Source organism: Leuciscus leuciscus, assembly GCF_965113295.1.
Source record: "Leuciscus leuciscus genome assembly, chromosome: 20".
NCBI lineage: Eukaryota > Metazoa > Chordata > Actinopteri > Cypriniformes > Leuciscidae > Leuciscus > Leuciscus leuciscus.
Window position 1 is genome coordinate 18,946,376 of NC_138744.1, and position 15,109 is coordinate 18,961,484.

A 15,109-nucleotide genomic window follows, 5' to 3' on the forward strand; every position below is an offset into this window, starting at 1 on the left:
CCACAAATGTCAATAACACAGCAGCCTAGATTGTACATTGTAGACAGAACTCTTGAGTGAGCAAACGTCACCAAAACAGGACAGTTAAGTTTGTTTGCGTGCATATAATATTCATATTCCAGATTTTCACATTTCACAGAGGGTATTTAGATTCATACGGTTCGCTGCTATTCGAGAAAACCACCTAGAAATCGTTGTTAGGGTAATATTTACCACGGCTTATGAATATGCAAACCAGGGAGCGCGCAAGGGGGCGCGGTCCGTCCGGCTGCGGGGAAACGGAAGCGGAAGTGCCGCCATCTCCTCTGACCAGCCGAGCAACAGCAGGGTCAGTGCAGACGGTTTTTGAGAAAGTAGCTCTGTTATATCATTAGAATCGGTTGTGTGACACGTTATATATTTAAATGACGAACGCGACTCGAGAGGTGATAGTTGTGAAAGAAAACCACTGTCGCTTCAATCTGTCACGCACTCACGCGCGTCTCTTTATGAGTTGAGTTAGCATAGCGCAGCGTTCACGCCTCTAAATGAGTGTTTTTAATTCAGCGCCGTGACAGAGACAACAGCGCTTTCCTTTACTCCAGTCTTCACCGGTAATAACCCGCTTTCTGCTATTCGGCTGGATGTCTGGTCGTGTTTGAGAGGGGGAACTGAAGCTCAACGGTAAGTAGCTCCAGCTAGCTGATCTCTATTTGACTTGGGAATGATCTCTTTCTATCAGTTTGAGACACTGGACCGCACAAGGCTTAACGTTATTTGGTGTTGAAGCTACTTACGGAGGGTTGTCTAAGGGCTTGGAATAAAAAGCGGTTTGTTTCTGTGGCTGGGTTGGGGATATAGAGAGATTTGATAGTCCCTACTGTCATCTGCTCAGACAAAGATAAACTACTCGACACTTTAACAGATCTGATACTTCACCAACTGTCAGATTTCACACACACATTTCCAAGCAACAGTTGTCATAGATAAGTTTATTGAATGTTGTGTATCTCCTCACAGCTTGCTTTTGAAAACCACCTGTTGACCCCTGAATTTACTGTTTTGAATGGAGGTTGAAGTCAAGGTCTGTGGTCTAATTGACTAACGTTACAGTTCATTCAGACTTTAGTACTTTGCTCCTGGCATCCTCAAGGCGGCTGTTATTATCAGGTCAAAGCCTTATGCAACAGTGCTGCATATTAATACACCCTCATGAACTACTACTTATCGCCTGTTCTTTCTGGATTGACCGAGACTTTTTTGAAATACATTTTTAGTATATTTGCATAGGCTAAATATGATTTCACTTTAATGAAAGTGGTGCTAATGAAGTGAATAAGTTTGACATAATCAACTTATGTTAGTAACTCCTTTATATCTGTGTTGTACAATGTGTTTAATTTAATATTTACCCTGTAAAGACTGACATAAAACGATAGTCAGAAACGTACGTTTTTTTTTCTAATGGAACAGTGTAATGTACCTTTAGACAAAAATATGAGAAAATTAAAAAACTTGTTTGAGGAGGGAAAATACATTTTATTTAGAGGCCCAAACTGTGCAAATAAATGCAATTTGCTGCAGATGTTGTTATTTGTATGGTAAAAAAGTAAGATGAAATGCTGATTGCTTGTTGTATATCAATGAGATCTTTCTAACAGTATAGCAGACTATTTTGCATAAAATGTATATAAATATCAGTTCTCAATATCTCCCAATAAAACAATGCAATGCAATACAATGATGACTGCGAGGTTACAAATAAAAGCCGGTTTTGTTATATTTCTATACATTTTAACATGAAGCAATTAACATTCTAAAAATTGGTGTAGGAATAATCAAGTAAACTTAAGTTGCTTCAGTCCAGTAAATGTCTTGAAATATTTGTAACAATATAAGTTATTCTTACATTTACTTTATACAAATCAGTAAATATTTCACACTAAAAAGACATGTACAATGACCTGAAGGTGGACTTTTTAACAATTATACTAAAAGCCTTTTACTTGCTAAAAAGTATTAACTATCAATCAGATAGTCCATGTATTAAATATGATACAATACAGTAGACTATATTATAGACCTTATGCACAAGCGAAACAAGCGCGCAGCCATATTTAGAATATTGTCTTTGAATTTCCGTTTTTGCAGTTGCTCTGTATATTTCTGTGGCATCGCTGTCAAAGAGTTATTAGTCGGTGAAGTGGATTTACTTTTTGGAGAGTTAATGAAAGTTTTCATGAGCATTGTAATGTTTGAAACGGATGTCATAACAAATGTCAATAGACTGGGAAGATTTTAAAGGGGTCATATAATGACATTTTTGTACAAGCTAATATGATTCTTTAGGGTCTAAATTAAAAGTTTGTAATATACTTTAATTAAAAATTCTCATTAGTATTGTAAGAAAACACTCATTTTACCTGGTCAAAAACAGCTCTGTTTTCAGCATGCCGTTTAAAGGTGATCTAAGTAACTTTTTTACCTTAACTGAACAGCTTCGGAGTCATTGGAATGGTTATATTACTTATTTCGGGTTGAATAGTGGTCGTTTCGCACCCCCCTGGTGCCCGTGAGCGGAAAATCCGCACTTGCAACTTTGAGCCGGCCGGCCGGCGCGTCAGGAAGTATCGCGTGATATCAGGTCTCGCGATGTAAACAATTGCTTTACGGCCAAAAGAAATCTGCTAAAATGCTGTCATTATTGCGCTCCCTCACGCTGTTCGAACCCGAATGAAGAAGACGTTTTAAAGAATGTCGTCCCATCTGCTTTGATGTCGTTGATCTATGATGACAGACAGACAGCTCGCTCACGAGCGAGGGCGGGTCTGTGTTGAAACGCTCCTGTCAATCAACAATCGCGGGAGGGGCATCCGACCGTGTGACGTCACTAGGTCGAACGGCTTGATTTGAGAGGGGGGGAAACATATAAGGAGATAAAAAAAAACACTGGATGGATATTTATCATTTTATGATGGTTGTGTACAGGCACTGCAAACACACATTTCAGTACAATCAACTTTTAAAAGTGCATGTACCATTATATGACCCTTTTAAAGCAAGCGGTTCATTCATAAATGTGTAAGATCTTACCTTCATGCTGTGGAAATACAAACAAGTGCAGCGCTGAAAAGGGGCGGGGCTACATAATGTAGTAAAATGTGTCTGTGAAAGGTGATGTTGATTAAAGTGATTAATTGAATGCTTTTTACGTCACAGCAGGTGTGTTGCTTCAGCTTTGCTGTAGTTTCTCTTGGCCTACACCTAGCTTATGTTACAGATGAGTAATGTGTAGTGCCTTTAGGCACTGTCTGCTATTAATGCATTTTCTCTATTGTGTGAGAGTGGAATTGAATGTCTGTTGTGTTTTTAAGCCTCCACAGTGCTGCACCAGCTTTCATCCCTGTGTGTTGTACCTCCTGTCTAAATCTCTGTTCTTCTCGTAGTTGTTTCACCCCACATCTGTGGTCCCGGGCCCTCATGTGGCCGCCGTGCGGAGGTTTGGAACAGTGGACAGGCTAAACACTGAGAGACCCCGACCTGAGCACGCACACAGAGAGAGACCGAGAGGGGGGAGAGAGACTGACACTCCCAGGTATAGTACACTTCACAGACACTTCCTGGAGCCAGAGTCTTACGTCATCAGATGCTCTTGTGTTTACAGGGCTTTTTAGGTTGGGGAATTCCTCGGGCTGGACTCTCATGGTTACAGTGGGTGTACGGTACTGGTGACGCTCTGTTAGATTGGATCTAATGTTTTTTTTTTAATTGACGGGGAGATGGATGGAGTCTGAATAGCTGCCAAAGCATTTCTTTTGTGTTTTCTACAAAACGTCTCACACTGGTAACTCTGTGTCATCCGTAGATATGGAAGTTTTGTTTGGAACTCAGAGTCGATACACTCCCATTTGAAAAATGTGTAGCCTCTGTTTGCTTTTGTACCTGTCCATATTAGTGTTTTATTGACATTGTTTTACAATGTCCCAGATTTTGCAGAACCTGATAGCCAGCCTGTTGCCATGTCGACATCTTCGCTGCGACGACAAGTGAAGAACATTGTTCACAATTACTCAGAGGCAGAGATAAAGGTTAGACTTTTACCTTATAACCTTGCTTTCATTTTCTTTCTTCTATTCACATTCTTCTTCTTGGCCTTGAAACAATCTTATTCATCGATAGTCTTTTAGTTCTTGATAAATGGTTTGCGCTTGCCCTTAATTTTTTCTATTGAATAAAACTGTATGCTATGCAGTCATACAAAGGAACAGAAATTCATTCAGTCTTTTTTTCAGTTATTTCCGTTTCGGGTGAAACTAACCAAAAATGCTTACAACACAAAATCTTAAATGAATCTTAAGAAGTGCATGACTCACTATTATGTTTTGTATGCGGTCACCCCATTGTTCAGCGAAATTTGGGGGATGATATCCAGTCATTTAAATAGGAAACCATTCTACAGTCGCTACGCAGATTCCTCTCATGTTTAAGTTAGTCACGCAAATTCACCGATTTGACCACACTGTTAACCAGAATAAGTTTGCAAAATTTAAAAAAAAATTTAGGTAAGCATTTAAATTCAAAGTTTAAGGAAGCAGAACTGGTAGTTTATTGTTTTGTAAACATTTTAATTGCTATTCATTTGAAATAATTGTGTAAGCTAATTCATATATTTTACTTTAAATTATCATGTAATTTCAATTTAAAATGTTTTAGTAGTGGAATCTTGGCTAGCTTTAACTAGCTAATTGAGTAAATGCTAACTTGTTAATTGGTAGCACAATGTGCCTTTGAAAGCATAGCATAGCAATTGCTAAGAGTATGGCAATATAGAACATTTAGGCTAACATATACCTGTTCTGAAACCAAGTTCATGCTCCACTCATCACCATGATGGTAACTCCCCCAAAAATCCCTTCTTAAAATGTGAATGCTAAATCTTCTAAATTAGCATAACAAAACATTAAACGCTGCTAAATCTCCCACTTCAGGGCCAGGCCAAGCCTTTTTGAGGCTCTAAGCAGAATTTTCTTTGGGTGTCCCTCTGTACCGCCAATATGTTTGACTATTGTCAATGCTTGATTTTCGCACACTATAAATCACACCCATATCAATTGTATTAGTTGTAGCTGTGTTGCTTACATCAATGTCTGCCTGGCATGTTTTTACCCTTCTACGGTTTTTAATTGTAACAGTAGCAAACCCACAAGAGTGGTCAGAACAATTAACTACAAATAAAGTAACTTAGGCTAAACAGTATCTTCTTATATAAAAAGTAAATGTACTATATTCAATTAAATCCTTAAATATCGACATAAAATAAATAATCAGATGAACCCGTAACAGGATAACAATAATACATTTATTAACATTAAAGGGATAGTTCACCCAAAAATGAAAATTCTGTCATCATTTACCCTCAAGCTGTTTTAAATCTGAATGAGTTTCTTTCTTCTGTTGAATATAAAAGTTATTTTGAAGAATGTTGGTAACCAAACAATGGGGAACAGCAACTGTCTGGTCACATTCTTCAAAATATCATCTTTTGTGTTCAGCAGAAGAAAGATATGAATTCAGGTCTGGAACAACATGTGAGTGATTAAGACAGAATTTACATTTTTGTGTGAACTGTCCCTTTAAGGACAGGGGGCAGCATGTTTACTATCAGCCGTTTAGTTCGCTTACGCCTTGGGCCTGCACCACTTAACACTTAACTTTAATCTTACACAAAACATTATATAACACTTAATTTCAGCATTTACTCTCCCTTTCGAGTGTTTTGGCAAAGAATGCTGGGAAATAGAAATCCCAGCTCAGTTTCAGTAAAATTTATGTTTGTCTGAATTAAAAGAAACAAGTTCATAAAATTTAAAACAACGAAACATTCAGATTACTTAATCAATGTGTCAGTTTTGTTAACTCGAGAAAAGTTCATTTTATTAATTAACTAATTTGTTTAATTTAAGTTTAACCCTATTCAATCCAATTAATTATTTTGAGCATTAGGGTTTACAGTGCAAAATAAACCTGCTCGTTTTGGTTTCTATGCGATATGTGCTTTCATGCAATGCCACAATTTTGACAGTGGACCTTTTTTAATTGAAATTTTTTACAGAAAAGTTAATGTGACCGGATAGCATTAACTGCAATCTTTCTTGTAGAGCTATGATGGTATACGGTGTGATGGCAATTAATAACGTGTTGAGCACTCGGATGTGTTGTTGTTTGTATTGCATTTCATTAAAAAAAAAGTAAAAATCAAACATTAATGCATTAAAAGATTACAAGTAAATGTAATTGAGGTCATGTGACAACAATGTAGCATACTACTGTTTGAAATGTAATAGTTGCATATAGTATACGGTTTCATTTTGCATTGCACTGTATTCAGAAGCAGAGCAAAGTTCATTGAACTTTATTCTGTACTTTCTGCAGGTTAGGGAAGCAACCTCTAATGACCCATGGGGTCCCTCTAGCTCTCTGATGTCAGAGATTGCTGATCTGACATACAATGTAGTGGCCTTCTCAGAGATTATGAGCATGGTCTGGAAGAGACTCAACGACCATGGGAAGAACTGGAGACATGTATATAAAGTAAGTTTGGTGGTTTTACTCTTGCTAGTGACAGATGTATTATATGGGTTTATAAACAACATAATCTGATTGTATTTTTTACATTTGCTCTTTCTAAGGCTATGACTCTGATGGAGTATCTGATCAAGACAGGATCAGAGCGAGTGGCACAGCAATGCAGGGAAAACATCTACGCCGTTCAGACACTCAAAGACTTCCAGTACATAGACAGAGATGGCAAGGACCAGGTACACAGAAACTGAAAGTTATATTTATAAATACACATGCAACTGAGACATGTTTTCTCTTTCAATAAGGAAATAAAAGAAGAGCTCTTAGTGTTAGTTTTGAAGTGTCCTTCAACATGTTAGTCGTTCTCAAATATGATTTACACACTACAACAATCTCTCGTTCAAGGTCTCCATGTGCAGTCAACTCAAACACCATGACTTTCAACCAAGGTCTTTCTCCCACTCACACTTAAACCACAAAAACATCAGCCCAGTCTTCAGCTCACTAGGTTTTATTTTAGTACCCTTGGTATATTCCTAACATGTTTGTCACGAGCACTACCTCGAACTCAACAACTTCCAGTTCAGGTTGTTTAATTATTCATTCAGATGCTGAACAAAAGAGCCATTAAACCTGTTGCAATTGCACACATGCTTTGCACAAAACAAAACATTCCTGAATGTTACGTCACATGTTGTGTGTGTGTTTCAGGGTGTGAATGTACGGGAAAAGGCCAAGCAGCTGGTGACTCTGCTAAAAGACGAGGAGAGGCTAAGAGAGGAGAGAATCCATGCACTCAAGACCAAAGAGAAGATGGCACAGACCAGCAGTGGTAAGAACTAGAAGTGCTTTGCAGTAGGAGGGGCTCATGAAGGGGTCAGAGCGGACACTCAAAGATGTCTGTCAGCCCCCTTATAAAAGCACTCTGCACTTCACAGCGTTGGCCAAGTGTGGAGGTTGGCAAGCGTTTTGCTCTGGAAGCACTTTTAGGGACCGATACTCCACCATCTATTGATGCATCATAATGGCTGTCATTTGACTCCTCCCTTAGCATCTTCGGCCCCTTCTGCTCCTGCTTTAGGGGGAGGAGTGCACTCAGGAGCAGACGCTGAGCAGGCGTGGCCCCAGAGCTCCGGAGAGGAGGACCTGCAGCTCCAGCTGGCACTGGCCATGAGCAAGGAGGAGGCAGAGCAGGTAAAGTCTCTCAGCCAATCAGCGGCAGGTTTTCAGGCTGCAGGTAAAATGCACTATTGAAATGGCTCAGAGACTGAGGAAGATGAATAGTTGTTCTACTAGAAACAGAAAGAGCTTTGTAAGCATACAATGTGAAATTGGATTTTAGCGGAAAAACATGTAAGGGTATACAGTCAGCTAATCATTACTGCAGAAGAAACCCTGACATGGTGATTAAGGCCCTAATGCAAATCCTGAAGGGGTTCCTTTTGCAGTAATGTCTGGCTTGCTGTACATTATCCTGCTTATTACATGGCTTGAGCTTTTGTATACAAGGAAAGAAGAGACCATACTGTGATAAGGTTGCACAGGAAATTATTTCTCTAAGACAGTGGTCAATTATAAAGTTTTGCAGTCATTATACAAACATATTTGAAAGAAAAATGCCAAGATTGAACAATTAAAATCAAGTTTTCCAGAGTCGTGTAATCATTTGCTTTAATGGGCTGTGTGACTTTTGAAACAGATTTTTGATTTTAATTTTATAACATATTGAAGAGTTACAAGTTGTTCTTACATAATAATTTGTACTGTCAAAATTAACGTGCTAATGCATGCAATACATTTTTTTCAGATTAACACGTTAAAATATTTAACGCAGCATCTGTTTTTTTCCATCATTCTTTAGCTAGCGTTACATTATATGATCACGCTATTATTCATTCAAGTGCTTTTAAACCATTCAAGTGTGACAAGAAATCTCCCATCTGTGTGACACACACACGACTCATGCGCACAGAAAGCTGCTTTAGACCGTGCAGGCCACATTGAGTTCTCTTTCGTGCTTGAACAGACAAAACACAAAATTATGCAAAAATGCGCGCTTTGTCGAGTATCCTCGTAAGCAAGCACAGTCTTTAATGAATTAAATAAAAATCTTAAATGACTGTAAAGAGTTGTGAGGGCATGTTGTGTCAGATGTGCGTCAGGATTTAAAGTGACAGCAGCCGAATTAACCTGCTGCTGTCTGACATTAATGTTAATCAAACAACAAAAGACAAAGAGAAAGTCACTCACTGCTCTAGACTAAATAACGTTTATAACTTTAATAAGGATTAACCTATATTTAATTTATAATTCATGCAGTGAAGACTGTGAAGTGTTTGATAACTTAATTTCTGTATTTCCTACCTGTTAGATTAAATATTTAAAATATACTGTCTTTATGTTGTTTCTGCATTAATTTGGAGATTAAATGTGAAACTTTTTTTCTCCAAGTTTAAAAAAAAAACTTTAATGTTAGGTGCGATTAATTACAGGAAATGAGCGATTAATTAGTTTTAATCGATTGACAGCACTAATAATATAATAACTGTGGCTTCCCAATCAGCGCTCAACAGTTAGTGTTTTTTTCTGCTTGCCGTGTCGGACCAGTAGTTCAGATATCTACTTGCCCTTGCCCAGCACCGGTAGCGAACATCCCGACGTGGTACATGCTGCTGGTAGCGGCGTTTAGATGAATTTGTATATATGCGCTGCATGCTTTCCTATCAATAACAGAATGAGAACACAACGAAAATGAGTGGTGAGAAAACATTTAAGGAAGCATTTGATCATAGCGCCGTAGATATGTTTCCACCAGCTCGCAATTCGTCACTCCAGTTGTCACTTCATGTTTTTTTATTTAGCACTTCATACAATAGATTGCTTTAATGCAAGCAGTTGTGCAGTATTAAAGGAGCCGTATGTAAGATTGTGGCCAAAACTGGTACTGCAATCACTTTAAAATTACTGTAGAGCGGTGTATCCCCTCCCCCTCCCCCCCTGACTCGAGGTTGCCAGATAGGCTGCAGGATCCAGCAGGAACGTAGGCTGCTACGTAGCTGTGGTTACTAGAGCAGAGCTGGCAACCCGGATGCCGAAACACTACTGACTTCGTGATTGGTAGATAGGTGGAGGGTGGAGCTTCAGGCCAAAACACAACATGACAACATCAGTTGAGGGCTGCAACTTCTCTTTTAAAATGACAATATCCTGGCCGGACTACTGTTGTCAGTTATATAAGTATTTGAAATGAACATGATTTCTTAATGTCTAGTGACATATCAGGGCCATTTTATGATTAATTGAAATACATTTCTTACATACAGCTCCTTTAAACATGAAAAACAGTGTCAGTGTCTCTAAAATTACAACTTCAGTTTCTACTCCACCTACTATAAAGCAGCTCTTCAGTGTGTTCATGTGGGTACATGTGTCTGACCTTGACTGACTGAACAAAAGATTTTTGGAGCCACAGAGCACCTAATTATCATGTAATCGCCACGAACCAATGGTAGATCGAAAGTGTTTACTAGCTGTAGAAAAGAAACAAACTTCGTTTTGGCCTGATTTTGTTCTAAATTACGTCACACCAGTTTGTTCTTAGATTTAGCTTGAAGTATATTGGGAACTGGCACCCAAAAAACAAATAATCATAGATTTTTATTCAAATATATATTTTATAGCATTTCGATTTTATAAGTTATCTGATTTAAAAGTTTGTATTTTTTATATTTACATTCATAAACTTTAACTTTAAACTTTAAATGTATATGTACATATTTAAAAATGTCAGTATTATCTATTGCTATAATTATTATAATTATTATTTATTTTTTTTACAATTAATGATAGCTATTATAATTATATAATAATACAATAAGTATTTAAAAAAATTAAGTTTGCAAAGTATAAAAAAGTATGTAAAAAAAAAAAGAAGTAACATAGGGCAAGTGAATGCCATTCTGTCATCTGGCTCAACACTCTCATACTGGCCCCAAGCCATCCTTACTGTTGAGCCCTGCTAATAATAACCATGTTTAAAGCTCCCTAAATCTACATTCTTTCCTAACTGCCATCTTAAAATAGAAAAATGGGCTGTTTCTCTAATAAAGTACAATAACACACATTCAACATTAGAGGCCCGTCCTCTGCACAGTTTTTACACATTTCCCCTCTCACTCCTTCACTCACACCTGTCCTCACCCTGCCCCCCTCCTTCAGACTAGCAAAGACCCTCTGGAAGATGCAGAGATCCGCTACGCACTCACAGTCAGCCAGGAGACTCACCAAAAGGTCAGGGAGCAAAAATTCACAGTGGATGAACCTTTCCTTTGCTATCTTCTTCTCTCTCAAATCAAAGATCAGCCTAAAATCATATATACATCAGTATGATCATGGAACAATCGAAATATCTAAGAAATACTTAATATGTGCTTGTAAAAGGTTAGTAATGTCTTTTTTTATTTTTTTACTTGCCTCTTGTTAGTCATTGCTGTTGTTTGAAATCTTCTGAAATCTTCACTTTTGCATGATGAAATCAACAAGTCATTTCAAAAGTACCTATAATTCTCAGTAATTGTTCTTTCTTTGCAATTCCACCAGAGCTTATCAATGCAATATCAGAGTAGATGAACTGCCCACTACTTCCAAATGCTGTTCATTTGTGTCTAACTCAAGCCTTTTAAACACACCTCTGGAGCTGGTGAGACATGGGAGTCAGGTTGCCACAGTTCACTAGACTCCATTTCCCATCAGCCCACAGAACTTGGTTCACTATGATGATGTGACGGTGGTGTGTGATTGGCAGGAGGAGCGTCTGCGCAGGGGAGACGACCTGAGGCTGCAGATGGCCATCGAGGAGAGTAAGAGGGAGAAAGCCAAGCCCGAGGAGGTGTGTGATTGTGTACGATTGTGTCAGAAAGAGTTCATGCTTGATGAGCTGTTCCTCTGGGGCGAGAGCTTGAGGTGTACACATGGTAGTGTGTTGTGTTACCGAGGGTTGTGTGTTTGTGTACCTGCCTCTCACTCTCCAAGAGTTACCTGCTCTGTCTGTGTCTCTCACCCTGCGTACGCTCTTTAGCGCAACAGTGTGTGTGAGCCCGTTTCACTTCCTCTAGAGTTTCCTCCTCCTTACCATTTTGCCACACTAGCTATTATTAAACTACTTGGAAGTGTAAGTGTATGTCCTCTCTCAAACAAGCTTTACGCTTTTGCTTTGTCGCATACTCCCTTCTGATGAGGACATCTTACTGACCTGTTTCTCTCTCAGTCGTCTCTGATGGAGTTGAGTGTCGTAGATCCTTGGGGGGCCCCTGCAACGGGCTCCGCGGGACCCTCTCCTCCTCCCACTTTGGCTCCTGCATCCAGTGCTGGGCCTTGGGGTCCGGCCGATCCGTGGGGGGCTGCCTCCCCCGCCTCTCCCCCGAGTGCCGATCCCTGGGGAAGAGCACCAGCAACAGTAGTCCCAGACCCATGGGGTGACTCGTCCTCTAGAGTGAACTCTGACCCCTGGGCATCCACAGGTGAGAGTGTAGAGGATGTGTCCTCCCAGTGTCCTCTCTGTCTTTTCCCTGGCTTTTCCTCTATATTTGTGGTGTCCACTGATCCTTGAACTCTCCTTGCATCCCCTCCAGCTGTGACCCCTCCAAGTGCCGACCCTTGGGCTCACTCAGTGGCTCCGGCTCCTACTCCGCTCTCAGGGTCAACCGATCCCTGGGCAGCGGAAGGAGCCGCCCCTGCCACTGACGGTCTGACCTCTGACCCCTGGAGTGGCTCGGTTAAACAAACTAATGGCACAGGTATACTTGTACATGTAAATGCATAGATGCTTATTATCACAGGGATGTCAAATTCTGGTCCTGGATGGTCAGCATCTTGCAGAGTTTAACTCCAACTTGTACCAGCACACGTGCCTGGAATTTTCTAATAATCCTAAAGACTTTCATTACGTCATTGTCAGTTGTGTTTAATTGAGGTTGGAGCTAAACTCTGCAGAACAGTGGACTTCTAGGAGCAGGTTTGGACACCCCTGATTTGTCCGAAGACTTGCCAAAGAAAAGTTGCATTAGACACACCAACAGTGTGTTTGCTGGTAATTCACACACAACACTTCCATTAGACACCACCAATTCTGAAGATGAAAAGGTCTTTTACTTGGTACTGGTTAATTGGCCCTTTGTTAAGCTCCGCCCCTTCGTTACTTTTGCTCGACAAGCTTTACAGAAAGTTTCTTAAGATGAACTGGAGATTTACAGAAATATAGTGGATATTATTCTTATGTGGGCTGGAATTAATTGTGATGTTGAAAAGTGTTGCATCTGATGTTGTTTCTTTATTTTTTCTTTTTAATATTTTTTTTAAAGTTTAATTATGCAGTAAGAATCGGAGAGCAAACATGACGACAGCTGATAACATTAGTGTAAAGTCGCCATTTCACAATCTCCCGACAAACAACAGACCGGAAGTCATCCATTTCCAATGGAGAGTAGTGTAGGAGCTGAGTGGAATTTAGCTCATATGCATAATTTTCAGATCTGATTTGAGCTTTGTCTGCGTTCAAATATTTGAACTTTTGCGGCCAGACTGTATCCTGATTTTAATTATTTGTATTAATTAGCTCTAGAAAACTATGCTTTTATTTTATTTGTTTTGTGTGGATATATTCATGTTGGAGATACTGGAAAGGCAGGTTAAGTGAACATTACTGTTACTAACATTTACTTTGAGAACTGATGGTCTGATTGATTTTGGTCAGTAAAATTTTTAAGGCGGGGCATAGCAAAGGAGCAGTTGGACTGCAAACCTGTTTTTTTGTTTGTTTTTTTGTTAGTCTGTCACAAGATCATATTGTTTAACCATTTACCTGTTAGTCTTTTGTCTAATTCTTTTCCACATACAGCCGATCTAGAGAGAAGAGGATCCTCGTTGACAGGAGGTGATGTAGGAGGTGGAGGCAGCACAGGCTCTCCGGTGCCCTTTGACCTTTCATCGCTCGGTTCCTCCTTGCCTGTTCGAAAAACGCCAGAGTCATTCTTGGGCCCCAATGCAGCGCTCGTGGATTTAGACTCACTAATATCATCAAAACCCAAACCTAAACAACCTCCACCGCCAAGCATCTCCTCAACATCTCACAACCCCTTCCTACAGACACAGGGTGTGTATTTAAAATAGGCCACATTTAGACAGAAATTATGTGTTTGTGTATCCCTCAAACTTTCTTTTTCTTCTTTTCCTTAAGGTCCCTCCTCAACAGGTATGGGAGCTACCCCGGGCAGTACTATTTCCAGTAGAGGGGTGTCTCCGACCCCATCTTCCACTTCTAATCCTTTTGGCGTGACCCCGATGGCATCCATCTCCCCTCAACCTTCTTCACTTGGTTTGAGCCAGCTCCGTACAAGCCCTGTTCCCCCAAACCCTATGCTGGGTCACATGGCTCCACCAGCAGTGGGAATGGTTCAGCAAGGGATGGCCATGCCAGGAATGGGGGTCCCTATGGCGGCCCCTGGTATGGGCATGGGAATAGTACAATCCAGCTCAATGGGCATGCCTTTTGGTGGAATATCCCCCATGGGTCCCGCAGGAAACCCCTTGCTGATGGGCTCAGGAGGCCCTGCGCAGCCTTCACTGATTTTGGGTGGGCCGCCTGGGATGGGCGGAGTAATGGGAACAGGAGGATCCATGGGAGGTGGAACCACAGGCACAAGCACCAATCCTTTCCTTCTTTGAGAGATTTCACCAATCCCATGTTGCCCTATCCACTCAACAACCAATCCAAACCTGCCCTACCAACACAAACAGTTTGTGTTTGACAAAAAAAGAAATGTGTGTACACTCTATATTTAATGAAAAAGTAAAAACAAAAATGTGTTATTTTCTTTCACAAAACAGCATTTCAAATTATTATAATTTTTTTTCATTTTACTTTACACAGTATTTGGAGTATTTATTTCCCCTTTCGTTCCAATTTTTTTTCTTTGACAGACATGGATGATTGGCGGGTTCATTCAATGAATGCAGGTTGTTAATATTGTTATATTATTAGGATGATTGTTATTGCTCAGTAACAGGAAGATGAAGATACGGGAGGAGGAAAACAAGCCACTAATGAACTCAATCATACACCCCTTTCTCCCTCTTTCTTTGAGGTGAACCTCTGATGAAAGAGTAACATGAAGGATGACTGACGGGCTTGAGAAGAATTCAGCTGTCCGTTTTATTCACAACTCTACTAAAAATCATCAGTGATGTAGATGTATTACTTTTAATTTAATTTAATGTGTAATCTTGTGTAATTTATTTTAATCGAATGTGTTTCACTCCTGGGAACGATTAAACCAAGGAAAATCGCACTGGAAATTGCCATTGAAACAGATGCCTGCTTGGTTTCCTTTGACCTGCGAAATTTCAGTGCACGTCACGTGGTTCTTATACACAGGAACAGGGGCTGTATGTGTGCTTGCGTGTGTGTGAGTGTGAGAGCGTGTATGATGTGTCCAGTGTTTTCACTCGGCCCACTGCTGTGCTTCTGATGGGGTTTTATCAGCATAGTCTC

The 15,109-nt window shown here is 39.9% G+C and overlaps 1 protein-coding gene across 4 annotated transcripts; it reads left to right on the forward strand.

Moving 5' to 3' along the window:
- The first annotated feature begins 258 nt into the window (after nt 1–258).
- epn1a (epsin 1a) lies at nt 259–14,925 on the forward strand. Of its 4 annotated transcripts, none has more exons than XM_082149106.1 (13): nt 259–663; nt 3,426–3,574; nt 3,967–4,067; nt 6,412–6,570; nt 6,669–6,797; nt 7,273–7,393; nt 7,613–7,755; nt 10,780–10,851; nt 11,366–11,449; nt 11,828–12,080; nt 12,192–12,356; nt 13,457–13,711; nt 13,796–14,925. In XM_082149106.1, the coding sequence occupies exons 3-13, from the start codon at nt 3,999–4,001 to the stop codon at nt 14,281–14,283; spliced, it is 1,938 nt and encodes a 645-aa protein (XP_082005232.1). In that variant the 5' UTR covers nt 259–663; nt 3,426–3,574; nt 3,967–3,998; the 3' UTR covers nt 14,284–14,925. The 4 variants fall into 4 exon arrangements, with proteins under 4 accessions (XP_082005232.1, XP_082005233.1, XP_082005234.1 ...); XM_082149107.1 differs by having other exon boundaries at nt 7,643–7,755; XM_082149108.1 differs by lacking the exon at nt 10,780–10,851.
- Nucleotides 14,926–15,109: the final 184 nt, after the last annotated feature.